This window comes from Arvicola amphibius, chromosome X (assembly GCF_903992535.2).
Source record: "Arvicola amphibius chromosome X, mArvAmp1.2, whole genome shotgun sequence".
Taxonomy (NCBI): domain Eukaryota; kingdom Metazoa; phylum Chordata; class Mammalia; order Rodentia; family Cricetidae; genus Arvicola; species Arvicola amphibius.
The window spans coordinates 52,828,020-52,850,314 of NC_052065.1; the positions used below are offsets into that span (position 1 = coordinate 52,828,020).

The 22,295-nt window shown below is 42.0% G+C and overlaps 1 protein-coding gene and 1 long non-coding RNA gene across 2 annotated transcripts in view; one reads left to right on the plus strand and one right to left on the minus strand.

Moving 5' to 3' along the window:
* The window catches only part of LOC119804725, a 44,575-nt gene that overhangs the window by 15,905 nt on the left and 6,375 nt on the right, over window positions 1-22,295 (plus strand). The gene's annotated exons all lie outside the window — the stretch shown is intronic.
* Window positions 15,986-16,861, minus strand: LOC119804724 (Y-box-binding protein 1-like). Its single transcript, XM_038316331.1, has one exon. The coding sequence runs from the start codon at window positions 16,859-16,861 to the stop codon at window positions 15,986-15,988; it is 876 nt and encodes a 291-aa protein (XP_038172259.1).

Consider the following 22,295-nt stretch of genomic DNA (forward strand, 5'->3'; position numbering starts at 1 on the left):
ATGCTCTACACATCCACAGATTTCTGCTGTTCTCAACACTGGCCAAAAGGCTGCTTTTGCAGTGTTTAGTGGTGAATGCAGAATCTCATCCCTGGCCAAACTGCCGAGAATAGATGTCATCTGGAATTGCAGCCTCAACTGAGACATCGGTATCAGGCCCATCCCCATGCTCAAGGCACGGGGAACATCACCAAAGTAGGAGAGGAAAGAATTTAAGTAGAGGAGGGTGGGGACCAATGCTGGGGAATGGTGTCTTCTGCACATGGCATTTAGCCTCAGAACTCATGAGTTCACAGCAACTGTGACAAGACCTAAACAAATTCAAGCCAGTCAGATTTCCAGCATGCTGCGTGGAGAGAGGAGGCTCTAAAGGCCAGTGTTCTTGCAGAAAAGCTATTGTAGTTGATGGATGTTGGGGGCTTGTAGAGCCATTCTTCTTCAGCAGTGTGGCCTATGGTAGAGTGCCCAGGCTCAGGTGGCTGGTTCCATACCCATGTGTATCTAGGCAGTACTAAAAAGACTAGTGTGCTACTTTTTAAAGAAAATCAGAAAAGGACATGAACGTCAAAGAGAATGAATATGCCTAGACTGGGGGGGGGGGATCACAATGGGGAGTGGCAGGAGGCATTGAGGGTGGATGTACTCAAGATATATTGTGAATATGTAGGAAATATTCAGAGAGTAATTATAAGAACCATCTTTAACATTTTTTGAGTTTTAAACTTCACACATCAGAATTCTAGAGTCACAAAGAAATCTTTCACTGTACCATCTTGTGATGAAAGCCTAGCTTAAATGGGATTGAAAGGGCCCCAAATGGCCAAGACACTTTTGATATCCAAATATCACGTTTGTCACTCTTAGTCTGTTGAGATCATGACAGGGAGGTCCTTAAAATATATTAGCGGTGCGATACATAGTTCAAATACATAAATAAAGTATCATGGCATGTAATAGAGAGCATAGGCCACCAGTCCATGCATATAAAGATCCTGGATTTCTGGTACCCATGGTCATATAAGCCCCTTGGAGAAGAATTGGCTTGTCTGAATGTGGTTTGCTGAGAACACTAGCTATCCATATGAAGAGAATCCTACTGGATTTCAGATACACACTTCATATAGTAAAGACCTGGCTGTGAGAGACAAGATCATGCAGGCCATGCAGAGACTACCGTTAGGACGTTCCCTTCCTCCCTTCTCCCTTCATTCTGTCTTCCTTTCTCTTTGGGATGAGTATACTGTGGATGCTTGGCCTGTGGGACACCACAGTGCTATGAGGCCTGGCCCCTGAAACTGTTTCTCTCCATTTTGTGATTTTACTTTTTACAATACCAAACAATGCATCAGAATAAATGATGGCTCTTTCTCACGTAAATTTTTTTTGTAGTTTCTCTGGACTCTCCTTATTTTTACTGGCTCTACTGCCTCCCACCTGCAGCCTTACACCCTTTCACCCCATTATACACCTTTCTGCCATTAGGTCATGTGTGTTTATCATTCCCTCACCAATTCTCCCTCAAGATCCCTATTACACTCTGTGGATTCTCCCTATAGTCCAGATGCTATTGTTTTGTACAGTTATCTATAAAAGAAAAGCACTAGCCATGAAGCATATTATTATTACATCTGACTATATTAGTGCCAAGGTTTTCTTCTGTTAACACAATACAGGTACAAATTCAAGCAACAAGGCCCTGAAATGAAAACAGTGTGTATACACAGGAACCGGAAATTAAATCAATAAGTAGATAAATCAGCAATCACAAAATTGGGAACCAGAACTATGCAGCTTAAAGGAGTTCAGTTTGTACCAGGTTTGGCACAGAAATGATGTGGGATTCTACTCTGTATGCTGTGAATACCATTGGTTAATACAGAAACTGCCTTGATCTATTGATAGGGCAGCACTTAGGTAGGTGGTGAAAACTAAACTGAATGCTGGAAGAAAGGAGGAAGAATCAGAGAGAAGCCATGTAGCCCCACCAGGACAGATGTTAGAAACATTACCTGGCAAGCCACAGCCACGTTTCAATACACATATGACTAGAAATGGGCTAAATAAGATACAAGTGATAGCCAAAAAGAAGCTAGAGCTAATGGCCCAAGCAGTGTTTAAAATATAATGTATAATTTAAATATATATGTTAATAGATTATCATCTATGATAGTCAAACTTGTCATGTTTTCTTCAAATCTTTCAGAGGTCATCATAATATGGCATTGAAAATGTTCTAAAAACTTCGGGCTTTTCATGATAGTGAAACACATCTGCTCCTGGCAGCACCAATTACTTCAAGAAGACAATGGGCACCAAAGGGGCTACTTATCAACTTTGTTAACCTTTTGGGCAAGAAACTGATCTTTTCTGGGTAGTTTGGTAAGCTGGATATTGTGGACCCATAGAGAAATAACTTCTGAACTTGGCTAAAGATGAGGCCATCCTTTGTGCTTACTGCTTCATGAAAGAGTGTACCAGACATTCTGCAGGACACAGAAAAGTGTGACCGACAAACAGTCATTGAAATTTCCTGCTTCACGGAAAAGTCTGCCGGATGCTATGGGCCTGTGGGCTGAAGATGGATGCCCCAATGGTACAAAAGAACTTTGGGGGACTGTCCAGACAGTGAGCTATCTCTGTCAATTTTAGAGTTTGGAAATTGCTTACAATGTACTTCCTGTTAACTTAGGTAATATTATATCCTTCTGGAGTCCTTGATGCAGTTGAAGAAGTTATGGTTTTTCTTAGCTTTGATAAAAGATAAAGGAGATATAAGTATTATAGCTATAATTCATACTTGATACCTGTTTTGTTATATGTAATTTTGCTATGATACATTTAAAACCTTTTTTATTTAAACAGAAAAGGGGAGGTGATGTGAGATTCTCATCTGTATGCTATGAATACCATTGGGTAATAAAGAAACTGCCATGGCCTGTGGATAGGGCAGAACTTAGGCAAGCAGGGACAACTAATCTGAATGCTGTAAGAATGAAGGCAGAGTCAGAGAGAAGCCATGTAGCCCCACCAAAGACAGATGCTGGGAACTGTAGCTGGTAAGCCACAGCCATGTGGTAAAACATGGATTTCTAGATTTGTTTGAATTAATATATGAGTGTTAGCCAATAACAAGCTAGAGCTAATGGGCCAACCAGTGTTTTAAATAATATAGTTTCTGTGTGATTATTTCAGGACTGAGCTGCCAGGCTGCTGGGAAATGAACAAGTGGCCTTCTTTCACACAGAAGAGAAAACCTAAAAGATCCACAAGTGTGAGAATGTTTGATACCTTGGTAGAAACCTGAGTGTCAGTCGCTTTCAGATGGAAAAATTCTATGGCTGTTTGATATACCCGGGGCAACAGGGTTACTCTGTGTTGCTGGTGGGACTGATGTTTATGACAGAAAACATTCTGGGCCAACTGGAGCTACATAGAGAGATCCAGTCTCAGATAACAACACCCCCCAATTGACAGCAGTCCAGGTTGTCACTATTTGTAAAACTGGCACTATGCCCAGTCACAGAGCAGCCAGGGATTCTGTTTTTGGAGGCTTCTCCATGATGAAGATATGAAAATGCTCATGATAATAGCAAAACCACTGTAAAGACCCTCTCTGCCCATTTACTGTAGAATGGGGGGACACGGTCACCATGCCCTAAGTCCATGGCTGAATGCTCGTCAATGATGACGAAGATTTATGTCATAAGGTCCTGAGAGGCTACATGGATGGGCCTGGCACATAAAATACAATGCATAAGAAGGGAAGTGATCCACAAATAGAAACATGTGGTATGATTTGTACTATATAGCTTCATATAAATGGCACTGTTTATGGAATTGCACCTTAAAGCATCCCAACCACGGAGAACTGAGGAGTTGGCTGGACTTTCCAGATTTCATTATCAATTGCTTCACCTGCCAGGTTCCACACCTGTAGGTGGAATGCTGCCAGTCTGCTTTGGCCCCATTTGTTCTCCTTACTCCTGTACCAGGAGGGCAAAAGCCCAACTGTGTGAAAAAACTTTGACTCAGGACATGACTCATCTGACACAGAGAACGAACAGCAAATTGAAGCCTTGAGGCAAGATAGGACGATTGTAGCAAAAATTTGAAGGGGCATCTTCAATTCATGTGTACTGTTTCATATTTATTTATATACACTTACATCCCTGGCTGGAGTCTGCTTGGCCATGGTGTAGGACCTGATTTAATGCATTGTTGAATTTGATGCTACTTTAGCAGACACCGGTAGTAGATTTGGTTGCTGATCCACAATGTTCACATGTCATGCAGAATAAATACCATTAACAATCAAGTTCAGTGAAATGATAAAAATCACAGAGGAAGAGAGAGGAATGTTTTGTGTGACTATCTCAAAAAATATCTAATCATATCTGAGGGTTTCTTTTTGGGGAAAAATGATATCAAAACTGAGAGTCAAAAGTCTGATTTTACTTGACTAGAATTTGAAAGTCATGTTTTGTTTTGTTTTTTTGCACATCTTACACTTCTACGACAGTAATAGCTTCACAGATGATGTGTGTTTAGTGAAGACTTTGTTTTTCTGTCATTGTTTATTGCCTCATTGTTTGATTCTTCAGAGTCTAAATTACAATACATTTATTCCAGATAAGTGTACTGAAATTTAATTATATTGCTGGACTCTATATCCCTAATATAAATTGATGAAAATTGTAATAGCTGCCTTTTTATAAAGAATAGTGTTCAGATGGGGAAGGTGACTGAGCCCCACATTGGAGCACTGGACTGAGCTCCCAAGGTCCTGATGAGGAGCAGAAGGAGCGAGAACATGAGGGAGAAAGTCAGGAACGAGAGGGGTGCGTTCACTCATGGAGACGGTGGGACAGAACTAATGGGAGATCACCAACTCCAGTTGGAATGGGACTGATGGATCATGTGACCAAACCCGTCTCTCTGAATGTGGCCAACAGCGGGGGCTGACTGAGAAGCAAAGGACAATGGCTCTGGGCTCTGATTCTTCTGCATGGAAGGGCTCTGTGGGAGCCTTCTCAGCTTGGTCGATCACCTTCCTGGACCTGGGGGGAGCTGGGAGGACCTTGGTCTTAGCATAGAGTGGGGAACCCTGATGGCTCCTTGGCCTTGAGAGGGAGGGAGGGGAGGTATGGGTAGAGGGGAGGGGAGGGAAGGGGGAGAAGGAGGGGAGGGAATGGGGAGGAGGAGGGGAGGGAGGGGGAGGAGGAGAGAAGGAGATGGAAATTTTTAAATATAAAAAAAATAAACCATGAGAAAAAAAAGAATAGTGTTCATATGTACAATTTGGAGACTGAAATATGCTTGAAATGATTCTGTAATTTCCTGTCATTTTGACTGGCTCACTTTCAAATTCCTTTCTTCCTGTTATAGTCTCAATGTTAATTTGCGTCACTATTTACATAAGTCCTGAATAAGTTAAAGTTTGTCTCTTTCCGAAGTTTGAAGAGTTCATGTATAACTTTTATTCCAGCTGTCATCAGGGAAGCAATATTAGATATCATTGCATATGCTTTGTGAATCTATCAATTGTAAATTGCAGGAAATAAGCTCAGTCACCCTTAAACAAAAGCTGTCAATCAGAAAATAAGAACGCAGCATAAAAATCACATATGCTTCTAGCATTGTAAAATATACAAGTGGCTGACATGGTAAATGATCCATAAATGCACATTTTGCATCAAGAAAAGAAGCAGAAGTTGAATGGATAATAGGAGTTCAAACCTTAAACATTCAAGAGATTACAAAGTATCAGAAAAGGGAGAAGTAATGATTTTTTTATTAAGACAGACAGTGAATAAAATACAATTTGTTATAAATAGCATTCAAATAAATGGGACAAATTTTATATTAAAAAAGAGCTTTTGTACATTATTATCATTAAGAGAATTTGTACATACTCATGAGGTAAATTGGTATCAAAATTACTTTTGCTGTTGATGATTCCCCTTGCAGTTTGAGTATCAGGGTGATACTACTTTCAAGAACTGTGATTGGTAGTGTTCCTTCCTTTCCCATTTCATGGACTAATTTGAGCAGCAGTGCCATTAGTCCTTTCATGGCCTGGTGGAACTCAGATTATCCTACCTGATCCGCAGCCATTCAAAGCTGAAACTTTTGTTATTTTTTACAGCCCATTGCTAGCCAGTGATCTGTGCCTGTTTCCTATATCCACTTTGTTCCATTTTGTTCAATCAAGTGTATGTAGACAGGTATGCAGTTCTTGTAGAATGTTTGAGAATGAGAGGGAGCCACCATGATAATTGAGGTAGGGGGTTGGGATTGACATCATGAAAATAAGGTACTCATGTATGCAATGTTCAAAGAAAATAATAAATGTTACAAAACAAAATGATTGTCTCTATGCTCAGCATGGGTCGCCCTCTTGACCCATACCCTGCTAGGTTTAATCTTCAGTGTGCTGGCTGCTCATATTTTTCACTCACATATTTCAGTGTTCAAAATTCTGAGGTCCTGCATGCTTCCATTCAGTTTTGCAGCTGGATATTCTTTTTTTGTATTTTTCTTTTTTTCTTTTTTCTGTTCAAAATATTACACTTCCTTCTCTCCTCCCACTCCCCCATTCCCCCTCCTCCCTCCTCCTTCCTCCTTAAGAGAGGGCAGGGAACCCTGCCCTGTGGGAAGTCCAAGCAACCCCACCCCCATTCAGTCCTAGGAAGCTTTGCATCCAAATAGACAAATAGACTAGGGTCCCAAAAAACGAGTACATGCAGTAGAAACAAGTCCCAGTGCCATTATCATTGGCTTTTCAATCAGCCCCAATTTTCAGCCACATTCAGAGAGTCCAGTTTGATTGCATGCTCATTCAGTCCTGGTCCTGCTGGATTTGGTGAGCTCCCATTAGAACAGGCACACTGTCTCAGTGGGTGGACCAACTCTTCGCAGTCCTGACTTCCCCGCTCATCTTTTCCCTCCTTCTCCTTTCAACTGGACCTTGGGGGCTCAGTCCATTGCTCTTATGAGGGAATTTGTCTCTATCTCCGTCCATCACCAGACAAAGACTCTATGGTGATATTCAAGATAATCATCAGTGTGATAGTGAGGCAAGGCCAGTTCAGGCACCCTCTACTCTGCTGCGCAAGGACCTAGCTGGGGACATCACCATGGACACCTGGGATCCCCTCTAGAGCCAAGTCTCTTGCTAACTTTAAAATTGCTCCCTTAATGTAGATATCTTCTTCCCTGTGTAGTCAGGAGCTGTGGGCAGGCCTGCTTTTTGTCCCGCCTGGCTCCCAGCCGCCTGGCTAGCTTATGCCCTGAAAAAAACAACACATACACACTATATTTATTTAAACACTGCCTGGCTGATTAGTTTCATCCTCTTACTCACATCTTGACTAACCCATATCGAATAATCTGTGTAACACCACAAAGTCACGGTGTCTTACCGGGAAAAATTCAGTTGGTGGCTGGCTTCCTAGCGACTGTCTCAGTTAGGAGAGGCATGGCATCTGACTGAGCCATCTACCTCACTTCCTTCTTCCTGTTCTATCTACTCCACCCACCTAAGGGCTGGCCTATTAAATGGTCCAAGGCATTTTCTTTATTAACGAATGAAATCAACACAAACAGAAGACTCTCCCACATCATCCCTGCTACTATATCCGCCCTTCCTCCATCTCCACCCTTCCACTTCCCCAAGCTCTGCCCAATCCTCCCCTTCTCCCTTCTCTCTCCCCATCTCCCCTTCCCCCAACTCCATCCCTACCCCAACCCTCATACTCCCAACTTTTGCCCAGTGATCTTGTTTGCTTCCAATTTCCAGGAGGATCTATATATGTTTTTCTTTGGGTTGACCTTTTTATTTGGCTTCTCTAGGCTTGTCAACTATAGGCTCAATGTTCTTTGTTTATGGCTAGAGTCCACTAATGCGTGAGTACATAGTATACTCATCATTTTGGGTCTGGGTTATCTCACTCAGTATAATGTTTTCTATTTCCATCCATTTGCAGCAAAATTCAAAATGTCATTATTTTTTTTTACCTCTGAGTAGTACTCGAATGTCTATATGTTCCACACTTTCTTTATCCATTCTTCCATTGAGGGGCATCTAGGTTGTTTCCAGGAAATGGCTATTACAAATAATGCTGCTATGAACATGGTTGAACAAATGCTTTTGTAGTATGATTGGGCATCTTTTGGGTATATTCCCAAGAGTGGTATTGCTGGATTCTGAGGTAGATTGATTCCCAATTTCCTGAGAAACTGCCACACTGAGTTCTAAAGTGGTTGCACAAGACTGCATACCCACCAGCAATGGATGAGTGTTCCCGTTGCTCCACATCCTCTCTAACATAGGCTATTTTTTTTTATTTTAGCCATTCTGACATGTGTAAGATGGTATCTCAAAGTTGTTTTGATTTGCATTTCCCTGTTCGCTAAGGAGGTTGAACATGACCTTAAGTATCTTTTGGCCATTTGAATTTCGTCTGATGAGAATTCTCTTTTCAGTTCAGTACCCCATTTTTTAATTGGGCTAATTAGAATTTTCATGTCCAGTTTCTTAAGTTCTTTATATAGATCCATATCTATCACCATGCACAAAACTTAAGTCCAAATGGATGAAAGACCCCAATATAAATCTGACCACGCTGAACCTGATAGAAGAAAAAGTGGGAAGTAGTCTGCAACACATGGGCACAGGAGACCACCTCCTATGTATAAGCCCAGTAGCACAGACATCAAGAGCAACAATGAATAAATGGGATCTCCTGAAACTGAGAAGCTTCTTTAAAGCAAAGGACACTGTCATTAAGACAAAATGGCTTCCTACTGAATGGAAGCTGGATAGTCATTATTATTATTATTATTGTTGTTGTTATTATTATTATTATTATTTTATTAAAAATTTCTGCCTCCTCCCTGCCTCCCATTTTCCTACCTCTCCCCCACTCCCCTCCCCATCCCTCTCCAGTCCAAAGAGTAGTAAGTTTCCCTGCACTGTGTGAAGTCCACGGTTCTCCCCCTCCATCCAGGTCTAGGAAGGTGAGTATCCAAACAGACTAGGCCCCTCCAAAGCCAGTACACGGAGTAGGATCAAAACCCAGGGCCATTGTCTTTGGCTTCTCAGCCTCGCAGGATTCAGCTGCTTTTAGAAACTTATCGAACTCCTGTATCATCAGAGTGAAAAGGCTGGTCCTGCCCCACACCTGCTACAGCACTAGGGGAGCAGGTCCTACACCCTCCATGTCACCAGAGTAGTGCTACCCATTGGGTGGTGACATGGGTGAGCCTTATCAGAGGATATGGGATTGGGAGAACTGGCCCCCTCATCTAACAAGGATTAGCGAGGGTGAGGGAAAGATGCCCTTCATTATACTTTGAATTCTAATTGGTCTTACTAATAAAAACCTGGTGTCAGATATTGGGTTAATAGCTGCCAGAGCAGAGAGACTAAGAGGAATTTACAGCCACCCCTTCCTCACCAACTCCTCAGTCTGAATGTCCTGTCTCCCCCTGCCTTATATTACTGTCTTCACCTTCACAGTGCAGGAATTAAAGACATGAGTTTCCACCAACTGGCAATACTTTTCTTTTACTTAGACTGGATCTACCTCATGTAATCCAGGGTGGTTTTGAAATCCTGATCTTCCTGCTTCCTGTTCAAAGGTGCTGGTATTAAAGGCATATGCCACACTGGTCTGGCCTCTATGGCTAACCAGTGCCTAATGCCACCCTCTGATCATTAAACAAGCTTTATCTGTTAGAGCACAAACAAGATTTCCTCACAATGACCCCTCATGCCTTCCACCTGCAGCAAACCAGAACTGACTTGGTTTCTCAAGAGATGCAGCATTAGGGAGCATGGACCCTGCCCCTCTCCTGGGCAAAACAGTAGAGCTGACCATGTTGCTGGGGGGACAGGTGAGCAAACTCTGAGAATGTAATGTTGAGTGATCTGACCCGGCCCTTCATCTAACACACAGTGTTATGGGCAAGGGATAGAATCCCCCTCAGCACATCTCAAGGCCTGTGGAAGGTAGGGGAGCTGTCCATGTGGTCAGAAGGCCAAGAGAGCTGGAGTTAGCCCTGCCTCTCACCAGCTACAGCACCCTGCAAAGTGGACCCTATTTGTTGCCTGAGGAACACAGTAGAGCTGGCCCTGGTGATAGGTTTGGGCATGCTGGCCCTGGCAGTATAGGTTTGGGTGAGCTAGCCAGGAGCACAGAAAACAGCAGAAACAACCTCAACCCTTGCTGCTCACTGCATAAACTGAGCTATCCAGGGTCTTGCTGAAAAGATTACTCTCATTTTGAGAATGAGGGAGAGCTGGCATGCTGACCAACCCAGCAACCATGGAGAATCTCATCATCCACCCCTTCTGTGTTCTGCTGGAGCACATGAAGGGACCAGCCCTGCAGACACAAATTACAGAATCTTTGTGACAAGGACAACAACAGGATATTCAAGAAAAGCCCTAGGGAGAGCAGCTGTCTATGGTGTAGCAGAAACTAGAGGCCTGGGACCAGAACAATGACTCATTTCTGTGTACACTTGCAAGTGTATATGGACTAAAGGGTTTACTATGTGACCTCCTGAGTCACTACAGCTGCCATGATGAGATTTTCCTGTTTTCTTTTTCTCATTTCTTTTCTTTTAAATTTTGTTTTCTTTTTTTTTCTGGTTGGGAGAGGTAGCGGGCAGATTGGAATGGACAGGTATATGAGTGGGATTGGGATCCATGAAGCAAAACCTACAAGGCAAAATTAAAAATGTTAATTTGGGAACATAATATGAAATTGGACCTAGAATTCTGAAACAAACCCATTTCATAACGACAATACCCCTGGAAATGATCACACCCATCAGAACAGAGACGATCATGTAGCCATCTCTGTGGGAAGACAGATGCCTTTCCACTGGGACTAATACAACATACCTGTATGTTTTCAGGCTGCTTAATCTCCTAAACTGTTTTTATTCAATTTCTCAACTTTGTCAGATACCTCAAAGTGAAATAATGTTTCTCCTAGAACCCCCAAACATACTACATTTACTTATCTATTTAAATATATATCACCATGTGTGTCTATGTGTCTGAGTTTATGCCTTTATTCATGGCCGTGGGCTTCTCATGGTGCACATGGATAAGTCAGAGTAAAACACTTGATAGTTGTTTCCCTTCTTAATACCATGTGGGTCTCTACCATCAAGCTGAGGTTGTCATTGGAGACAAAAGGCTTTGTGACCAACAGCTTCACTTGTGTATCATCTTGAAGACCCCCAGGCTTCTTTTCCCAGCATCCCTCAGTGTTTGCCTAAGTACACTTGCATCTACACCACCACCAGTCATATCCACGTTGCTCTCAGGTCAGCCATTCACATAGGCACTGCATGGGGGTCTGTTTGCAACCTGGAGAATTAATAGTTCTTAATGTACCCTGTCAGTGGTGGACCAGACATTTAATCCCAGCATTTGGGTGGCAGAGGCAGATGGTTTAACAAAACCAAAAAAATTAAATCTGAATATTCTGGTCTCCCAGCAGTAAGAGTAGAGTGTAGAGATTCTCGGGATCCGCTCCCTCCTGAGAACAAAAGTTCCTGGAAGGACAGCAGCTTACTCTGAACCTTCTCCAAGTCTTCCCACTGATTATAATTTCTGTAATAGTGGAGAGCTAAGGGCTCAACCACACTTTGTCTTCGGATATCTTTATCCCCCATGGTAGACATTCAAAGACCAGCCCTGTGCCTGACCTCACATTCTGTGACTGGCCAGTGACTTGGAAATGTACTAACAAACCAATGGGTGACACCAAGTTAGGGGCTTCTAGTGTCACTAGATGGCATCTCAGGCCCATAGAGAAGATTTCCCCACTTTGATGCAATCTGTGGACTTATTTCTTCCAATGTATTTCAAAATGGGTTGGCTCTTGACTAGTCTTTGTTCTGGTATTACAAAAACATAATGAGATAGTGGTTACTTTGGAATGTGGAATTCAAGGTTACCCAAATTTGAGATCAAAAGCTAAGGTCACTCATGCGTGGGTACAGAATAAACTAAAGCCTGTCACCTTGGAGGTGAGAGTTGTGTTTCTCTATGGAGTGGCTTCTCTACCAGCCTCAGTGGTAGAGTTAGGGAGTAGCCTCTTTTCTTTATCTTCGTAATGAACTTTCCTTAAAAATAAACTATACTTCAGAATCATGATGGCTTCAGTTGTATGTATCTGTTTAGTGTAATGTATATTTTCTACATTCTGAGTCATATTTCCCTCATATTTGTTCACTTTCTATGAATATGTTTTCCCTTCACTCTTAGCAGTGAACAGCTCAGACTTACGGCTCTGCTTTCCACTGTGAGGATTAGGAGTAGCTTCCCTCAGCTATGAAGTACAAGTGCATCCACATCTGATCTTGAGGGCAAACTCTGGAGTAGCCCTGACTCTGGGACAGTGACTTAGTCATGAGCAGATAATGCAAATAACTGCATGAGGCCATACTCAAAGTAACTAACTGGTCAGATTTCCTGTTAAAAAAATCTCCCACAAACTCAGTTGACAATTTCTCTCCTTCCCAAATGTGTCTTCTTCCCTTGGTTGTCTCTCTTGTTAGACCTTGGGTCAGGACTTTTGCTTTTGCCATGTTCAATTCAGACCAAGGGACAATATTCTGAGTTGAGAGGTGGAGGTGAGAAGCAAATTTCTCACCCTGATCTTCCCTACTCTGGAGAATTTGGAGAAGCTGGGGAAAGATGTACACTGAAGTCGACTTGTTTAGACAGGAAGACCTTGTGCCCTAATGCCTGTGACAGATGGGTGGAACACCAGTAGCCCCAGGTGCAATCTAGGCAGCTGCAGGACAAAGCTTTTCTAGAGACAAAGGTGACTCTGGCTTCCCAAACCTCTTGCCTCAGCCCGGGCTTTCTGATTTGTCCAAGAGCACATTCCTCACCTCTCAGACAACAGGGAACTGAAATGACCAAATGAGGTCCAAGACCAAATGAGGATGCCTAACCATTGCTTGCAGTTCTAGGAAGGGTGAGGCTGTTATTAAGAACAACAATCAACTGACTAGTAGGTGAATACAGAAATTGAGATGGTTTGATTAACGAGTTGTGTCCCCCCTCCCCATGTCTCATGAATGAAAACCTAGTTTGTTATCTTCCCCAACTCTGCTGGTGTCTTCCCAACATAACCCCAACTTCCCTTCTCCTTCTTGGAACCATATCCTGGCCCAGAACTCTGTGAGAAACCTCCTCTTCCCCCAGAGGCCAGGCCAGCATCCTGAATCCCAGGTAAGACTGCCCCCACCATGCCCTTTCTTGAGAACCTTATTCCAATTGCCCTTCCTCTCCTTGTCACCATGTCCAGTCCCATTCCTCTGGTGGAAAGTTTCTACCCCATCAAAGTCCAGGCCAGCTTCTTGGAAACCAGGTAAGCCACCCCCATTTTTCTACTGATGCATGCCAAACATAACTGTACCACCTAACCTAGTGAACATATGCTGGTCCACGACTTCCCTGGAAGCCCCTATTTCACCAGTGGCCAGGCCAGCATGGTCAATAAGACTACTCCTGACATTGTCTTTTCTGGCTCCGCTTAGCACTTATTGTCTATCCTCTGATCATCAACATCCCTGTCTGCACCTCTGGAGGAAACCTTCCTCTCCATCAGAAACGAGGCCAGAATTCTGATACCCAGAGACCAGACCACAATCCTGAACTTCAATGGTTTAGGGTTTCTATTGCTCTGAAGAGACACCAAGACCACAGCAACTTCTATAAATAAAAACATCTAATGCAGAGAATCACTTATACTTTCAGAGGTTCAGTTCACTACCATCATGGCAAGCAGCCTCACACCGTGCAGGCAGAGTTGGTGCTGGAGGTGTAGCTTAGAATCTTACATCATTAAGCTACAGGAAGTCATCTGAGACTCACCTCAACCCCCACCCCCATATTGACATGTTTCCTTCTTCAAGGCCGTGCTTACTCCAACAAAGCCATACCTCCCAATACTGCTACTCCCTGGGAGATTCTGGGACCAATTACAGTTAGACTACCACATTCCATTGCCTGGTCCCATAAGCTTAACAATATCATAATGCAAAATTCATTTAGTCCAAACTGAAAATCTCCAGAGTCTAATACAGTCTCAACAACATTTTAAAGTCCCAAGTTTCTTCTGAGATTCATGTAATCTCTTAATTGTAATCCCTTACAAATTCAAAATAAACAGATCACATTTTTCCAGCAGGTAATGGAGCATGACAGACATTACCATTCCAAAGCATGGGGAAGGAAGTATAGTGAGGACATACTAGACTATTGAAAGACTGACAGCCAGCTGGGCAAACTACAAACTCTGCATCTCCATGCCTGATGTCAAAGGACTCCTCAGATCTCCTACACTGTTCAGCTTTGCTGACTTCAATAGACTTCTTTCTCTTGGGCTGGTTCCACTCCCTGTTAGCAGCTCTCCTGGGCAGGTATCCCATGACTCTGACATCTCTAACACCTTGGGTCCTCAAGGCAACCCAAGCTTCAATTCCACAGCTTTACACAATAGCCTCTCTAGGCCTCCATTCAGGGACATCCCTAACACATGCCTGGAGTCAGCAGCTTTCTCTAGGAATGGAAGCAAATTCTATAGGTGTTTCTTTTAGCCTAAATTCTAATGTCAGTACCACCTTGCTGAAGCTGCTAAATTCTTCTGCTTACTTGGGTAGAACATGGTCCCATCATTAAGTTACATCTTCACCAGCTTTCTGTCCTTTGCTGCCTAAACTTGGCTATCCTGAAACTTGTTCTGTAGACCAGGCTGGCCTGAAACTCAGATTCACCACCCTTCCCAGTGCTAGAATTAGAGGTGTGCCCCACCAGACCTGGCTCAAACTGTTCTTAGTTCCTTTTCACAAGTTTGGAAATATAGCTGGGTGGAATCTGTCCCTGTGATTAACACTCATTATATTCCATTTCTTAACTCATTTATCCCTGAACACAGAACATAACAGTATTCCATTTCCTGGTGTTCTTTTTCTCCTCAAAATTGACATTTTGCAATTTTCTCAGCCCAGCTTACTCCTTCTCTTTATAAATCTTCATTAGAGTTACCACTAATAACCACATGGCAAGTCTATTCTACACTATTTTAAGATGTCTATTGTTTATGGAATTAATTCAAAAGAGCATCATGCCAATTCCTTGGTAAAGGGCCAAATGCAGCTCCTTAACTCACCAAAATATTGCAAGAATGATCAAAGGCAATGTACTCAAATTCTTCTCCTCTGACATCTATTGGGTGAGCACCTAATATTTCAAATAACATTTAGCACCTCTGTCATCCTTTCTCCTGTTAATATGGCCCATTAAGCAGCACTGAAAGTATTCCATGCTTCCCTAACGCAAAGTAATATAGTCCCAAGGGTTCTAAATAAAAACATGGTCATGCCGACCACACAGTGACATATGTCCTCCAAAAATGCCATAGACTCTCCAACAAATCCATACCTCCTATTAATGCTACTCCCCATGAGAATATGGGGCCAATCATATTGAAACTATCACATTTATAGATTAGCTCAGCTCCCTACACAGGCTAGAAACCTCCTAGCCTGCCATAAGCCAAACCTACATCTGACACCCCGGGCACCATGCCACCACCAGAGTCCAGCCATTCCACTAAAGCATGCCCTGAATATTCCAACACAGCCTAAGAAACAAGAAGTTGATTTTTGAATTAGTATTTAAGACCTTTAATAAGAGTTGTTAGCAGTTTGGTGACATAATTTAAATAACATTAAAAGTGTATTGAGAAAATCCAAAGTTTAAAAATAAAACCCCAACACATTTGTTAGGCAAAAACATGCTGCATAGTTAATGCTGATATTTCTAGTGTGTCCGGAAGCAAGACTTTGAGGTTCATTCCTTATTGGTGGTATTTTTTATGACTTTCTTGTCAGCTGATGAAGCCCCGTGATGGTTTACATGGTAATCTGGCCTTCATTCAGCCACACCCTACTCAGTCTTGGGGGTAGACAGATTCTCATCTGGGGGATCTGATGCTTTTGATATCTCTTTCCCACCCTGTGACTTGGGGTTCTCTGGGCGTCTTCGTTGGTGATTGATGTCATAGGGATGCTGATGTCGAGGTGGCTGCTGACCTTCGGTCTCCTCTCCTTGATTTTCCTCATAGTGTTCATTGCTGTCCTCTCTGGGCTGTCTTTGGCGAGGAGGGCCCCTGCGGAACTGTGTTCTGTAATTACGATACATATCCGGTCTAACTGGTACACTTCGCCCATTTGTACCATGGTGGCCAGCACCCTCCATCACTTGTCTTTGCTGGACTTGTTGAGCTTGGCTTTCATGAGTGCATTCTGATTGCTCCTTCTTAACCCCACTCTTGCTATTCCCGTAATATTTCTGGGAATTGCGTGGACGACCCCTACGACCTGGATAGCATCTATACTGGTTATGCTCTGATGCATGTTTACTGCCTTGAACAGGCACTCCACCAGGGCCCATAACATTTGCAGCCTCTGTACCCTTTTCCCCTTCAACAATATCAAACTCCACAGACTCTCCGTCTCCTACACTGCGAAGGTGCTTCTTGGTGGCATATTTCTTTATGGCAGACTTGTGTACAAATATGTCTTCTTTGGTGTTATTTCTGTTGATGAAACCGTAACCCTTCTTTAAATTGAACCATTTCACTGTCCCCAAAACCTTCCTTGCTATGAGCGTCTTCTCCCTGACGGCCGGCACTTCCGATATGAGACTGCCTGGGATGTCACTGTCTGTGCTGCTGCCCATAGAGTCAGGCTTGGTGTCTGCAGCACTGAGGATGGCACCAGGGGCAGCAGTTGGCTGCTGGGTCTTGGCCTCACTGTTCATGGCTGTTGTTGTGTTGACTCCAGTCTGCAGGGACTGCTGTGTCTCCTCCAGTGGTGTATTGGTGACTAGGTCAGCAGCCTCGGTGGTGCTCTCAGGGCTCTCTGGGGCCAGCACTTCATTCCTGGTGTCCATCGACCTCAAGAAAATAATCTTAGTACCAACTTTGTGATGAGGATAGAGGTCCTTAAAGAGAGAAGAAAGATATTCTTAAATAAACCAAGGAAAAGACAACCACAAAATTAGAGGTTATCAGCAAATCCCTTAAAACAGGACAAGAAATTCATTAAAAACAAACAAACAAACAGATGATAGAAACTATTCAAGACATAAAAATTGGAATAGAAGCAATAAAAAAACACAAGCTGAGGGAATTTTGAAAATGGAAAATCTGGGTAAATAAATAAGGAATATATATACAAACATCCCCAACAGCATACCAGAGATGGAAGAGATAATCTCAGGTAGCAAAGAGAAGAAGGAGTGATGTAGGAGTGTTTCTATCTATCTGCTGTTTCATTGGTTAATTAATAAAGAAACTGCTTGGCCTGATAGGTCAGAACATAGGTGGGTGGAGTAGACACAACAGAATGCTCGGAAGAAGGGAAGTGAGGCAACCGCCATAAAGCAGTTGCCATGACTCTCCTCTCTGAGATGGATGCAGGCTAGAATCTTCCCAATAAGCCACCCCTCATGGTGCTACACAGATTACTAAATATGGGTTAAAGCAAGATGTGAGAATTAGCTAATAAGAGGCTGAAACTAATGGGCCAGGGAGTGTGTAACGAATACAATTTGTGTGTTGTTATTTCAGGGCATAAGCTAGCCAGGCGACCAGAAGCCAGGGCAGTGGGAATACTGCCTGCTGCTCCCACCACAAAAGAGGAAATAGATTTATCAGTCAAAAAATGTTAAATCTAAACCATTCCTAATACAAAACATCATGAACATCTGTCACATCATGAAAAAAACAAACCTAAGAGTAATAGGTATCAAAGGAAAAGGATTTCAGCCCCAAAACTCAGAAAATATATTTTATATAATCATAGAAAATTTTCCTGATCTAAAGTAGGATCTGTCTATAAAAATACAAGTAGCTTTCTAAACAACAAAAGGATGGTTCAGAAAAGAATGTCCCCACTGTACATAATAAACAAACACTAAAGTTGCAGAATAAAGAACAAATACTAAAAGCTGCAAGGGAAAAAGGCCAAGAAAAAATATACAGGCAGATATATAAGAATCCCACCGACTTCTCAACAGAGACTTTAAAAGCCAGAATGGTCTGGACAGATTTCTTGCAGACAATAAGAGACTACAGATACCAGCACAGACTAATAAACCCAGCAAAACTTTCATAGATGGAGCAAATACAACATTTCATGAGGAAGTCAAATTTAAACAATTAAATCTAGAAACCCAGTCCTACAGATGGTGCTGAAGGAAAACTCCAACCCAAGGAAGTTAATGACACCCATGTAAACATAGGTAACAGAAAATCTCACACTGCCATAATCCATAGAAGGGTATATGGACACACACACACACACACACACACACACAAACACACACACACACACCACCATGACCAGCACCACCAACATAAGATCAGGAAGAAACAGTCAGTCGTCATTAATATTTCTCTACATCAGTGTCCTTAATTTGTCGATAAAAAAACACTGGCTAAAAGAATGGATCCTATACCAGGAGACATCATTCTGCTGCATACTAGAAACCAACGTCAACATCAAAAGTAGATATTGCCTCAGAATAAAAGGTTGGGAAAAACTTTTCCAATCAAAAGGGTCTAACAAGCAAGCAGGTGTACCTATTCTAATATCTCTCAAAATAGACATCAAAGTAAAATTAATCAAAAAAAAATGATGGAGGACTCTCATTGGTTAATAAAAAACTGCCTTGGCTTTTTGATAGGGCAGGATTTAGATAGGTGAAGTAGACAGAACAGAATGCTGGGAAGGAGGGAAGTTAGTCAGATGCCTCTAGCAGTCGCCATGAAGCCAGCCTCCAGGTTAGACATGCTGAATCCTTCCCGGTAAGACACCACTCATGGTGTTACATATATTATTAGATATGGGTTAAAGCAAGAGATATGAGAGTTAGCCAAGAAGAGGCTAGATATAATGGGCCAGGCAGTATTTAAATGAATACAATTTGTGTGTTGTTATTTCGGGTTTTAAGCTAGCCATGCGGGAGCTGGGTGGGTCGAAAAGCAGGCCTTCCCGCAGCTCTCACTACAGAATGGCACCCATGTGGATAACTGAATCCACAGAAAGCTTGAGAAAGCTTGGGAAAGAATAGAGTAAAGCATGGCTTCTTGATAGCAGCAATTTCTCGGGTCTGCTCTGCTTGCTAGAGGCTAGCAAGTTCTCTCATCTTAGAGAGGTTTCCTGACTCAGCTTTAGCTGCAAAACCCTGCAGCTCTTTTAAGAGGTCCTGCCACGAAACACTTAAACAGTGTTGATGAAGAACCTACTGCATGCTTTTCGGTTTTCAGCTGTAGCAGGAAAAAAAAGTGCTGTTTTAAAATGCCTGCTTTCTGGGCCATCCTGTCAGGGCAAACTCTGGTGGTCCTGAGTATGGAGCCTTTGATTGTTGTTTAACACTGTTGCAGCTTGCTTGCTGGCAGGGACCTTGAAACACTGTAGAGTTGTGGCAATGAACAGGGCTCTGGCCGGTATCTCAGCCACAAGGCTAGGATCACAGAAAGCTAAGGAAATGGCTGGATCTAGGTGTCAAAGCCACGGCTTTAGTCCTACCAATATTGTTCGGTAAAATAAAGACTCATGTGGTCACAAAAAGAGAGATATACAGTAAAAGAAAGATTCAAAATCGAAAAAAAACATCTAAATGGTTTACAATGTGTTGAAAATATATGTAGACTAAAGGTTAAAGTTCTTAAAAGTAAAAAAGATAGAAAGAGTAGTTGGGTGTGGTAGTACACACCTTTAATCCCAACACTCGGGAGGCAGAGGTAGATTGACCTCTGTGACTTCAAGGTGTGGTAGCACACGCCTTTAATCCCAATGCCTGGGAGGCAGAGACAGACAGATCTCTGTGAGTTCAAGGTGTTGTAGCATACACCTTTAATCCCAGCACTTGGGAAGCAGAGACAGTGGATCTCTGTGAGTTCAAGGACAGCCTGGTCTAAAGAGTTATTCCAGGACAAAGATACAGAGAACCTGTCTCAAAAAATAAAAGTAAAAAAAAAAACCAAAATAGAGGTTAAAATAAAGTCATATAAGATGGAAAATACACAGAGAATCTTGATACTGTATGCTATTATGCTCTCTTTGAATTGTTTGAATGCTCAGGAAGAAGCAACAGATGTTAAAAGATATTTGTTTACACATGCTGCTGAAAATACCTTGACTTCAGAATTTTGATCTAAGGATATGATACTTTGGAAAAGAGATTCTTCTTTTATTTTTACAGAAAATGAGACCCTGTGGATTGCTTCTATCCCAGTATGGTATGATAGACCATGCCCTCCGGAAAGGCTGCTGTAAAACCTTTGGAAAATTACTTCACCCAACTGATGACTGAGATGAACCGAGCACACACAGGTTACACCATGAAAGATCTGAGTAACAGCGCCCCCATTCAGCAAGAAGAAGTTTGGAGAGAAATAACTACGTCCATATTCCCAGATATTGTTTATAAATGTTATTTTACATTTAAAGGGGGATATGATAAGATATGAATAATTTGCATTGATATGGATTTTGCTTTAGTGATTTAAATTTAAGGTCAATTTTGTTATATGTATATGTATTTCTGATCTTGATTAAGGAATTGTGATTGTGTAGTTCATTTAAAAAATGTAATGTATAATTAGAAAATATAAGTTGTTAATGAATAATCATCGATAATAGTCAAGCTTGTAGTCATGTTAGTTAGATTTTCTAGATATATAGAGATATATTTCAGTTAGATAGGGATTCCTAATATCTTTCAAAGACTATAGAATATGTCATTTAAATATTTTAATAACTTAGGGCTTTTCATGACAGTGAGACACGTCTGCTCCTGGCAGCACCAATCTACTTCAAGAGGAAGATGGGCATCGAAGAGGCTCCTTATGGACTTTGATAGCCATTTGGGCAAGAAACTGCTCTTGCCTGGACTGTTGGCATAAACTGGACACAAAGAACCCACAGAAAGAGGACTGTTGAACTTGCCTAAAGGTGAGATGGTCTTTCAGGGTTCCTGACACATGAAAGTGTCTGAGAGACATTCTGCAGAACACAGCAGATAGTGACTGAACTGTCTTTGGAATTTCCTGCTTCATGGAAATGTCTGTTGGATACTATGGGCCTGTAGGCCAAGATGGATGCCCCAACGGTACAGAGGAACTTTGGGTGACTGTCCAGGCAGCGAGTTGTCTCTGTCATTTCTAGAGTTTGGAAGTTGCTTATTTCTAGTTTGCTTAGGTAATATTATATCCTTTCGGAGTCTTTGATGGAGTTGAAGAATGGTTAGTTATAGTTATAGTTTTCCTTTGTTATGGTAAAAGATAAAATAGATCTAAATATTGTAACTGTAATTCTTGCTTGATAACTGTTTTGTTATATGTAATTTGACCATGTTAATGTTAAAGCCTTTCTTTTTTGTTTAAACAGAAAAAGGGAAAATGATGGAGGACTCTCATTGGCTAATAAAGAAACTGCCTTGGCTTTTTGATAGGGCAGGATTTAGATAGGTGGGGTAGACAGAACAGAATCCTGGGAAGAAGGAAAGTTAGACACTTCAGGTAGTTACAAGAAACAGTCACCATGATTCTCCTCACCGAGATGGATGCAGGCTAGAATCTTCCTGGTGGGCCACCTCTTGTGGTGCTACACAGATTACTAAAATTGGGTTAATCAGGGTGTGAGAATTAGAAAATAAGAGGCTGGAACTAATGGGCCAGGAAGTGTTTAAATGAATACAATTGGAGTGTTGTTATTTCGGGGCAAAAGCTAGCCAGGTGGCCAGGAGCCGGGTGGGATGAAAAACATGCCTGCCCACAGCTCATCACTACAAAAAAAGATGGTGAAGGATATTTCATACACATTAAAGGAAAAATCAGCCAGAATGATAGTTCAATTCTGAACACATATGCTCCAAATGAAGGGCTCCCACATTTGTAAAAGAATATTACTAAAGTTTAAATCACACATCGAATACTAGGAAATTTCAACAGTCCACTCTCACCAATGGACAGGTCTTTCAGACAGAAATTAAACAAAGAAATAATGGAATTAACACATGTTATGAATCAAATGTACCTACTGAATATCTACAGAAAATTTCACCTGAAATTAAAAGTATATTCCTTCTTCTCAGCACCTCATTGAGCCTTCTCTACAATTGATCACAGACTTGGTCACAAAAGTAGGTCTCAATAAATACAAGAAATCTGAAGTTACCCGTGTAA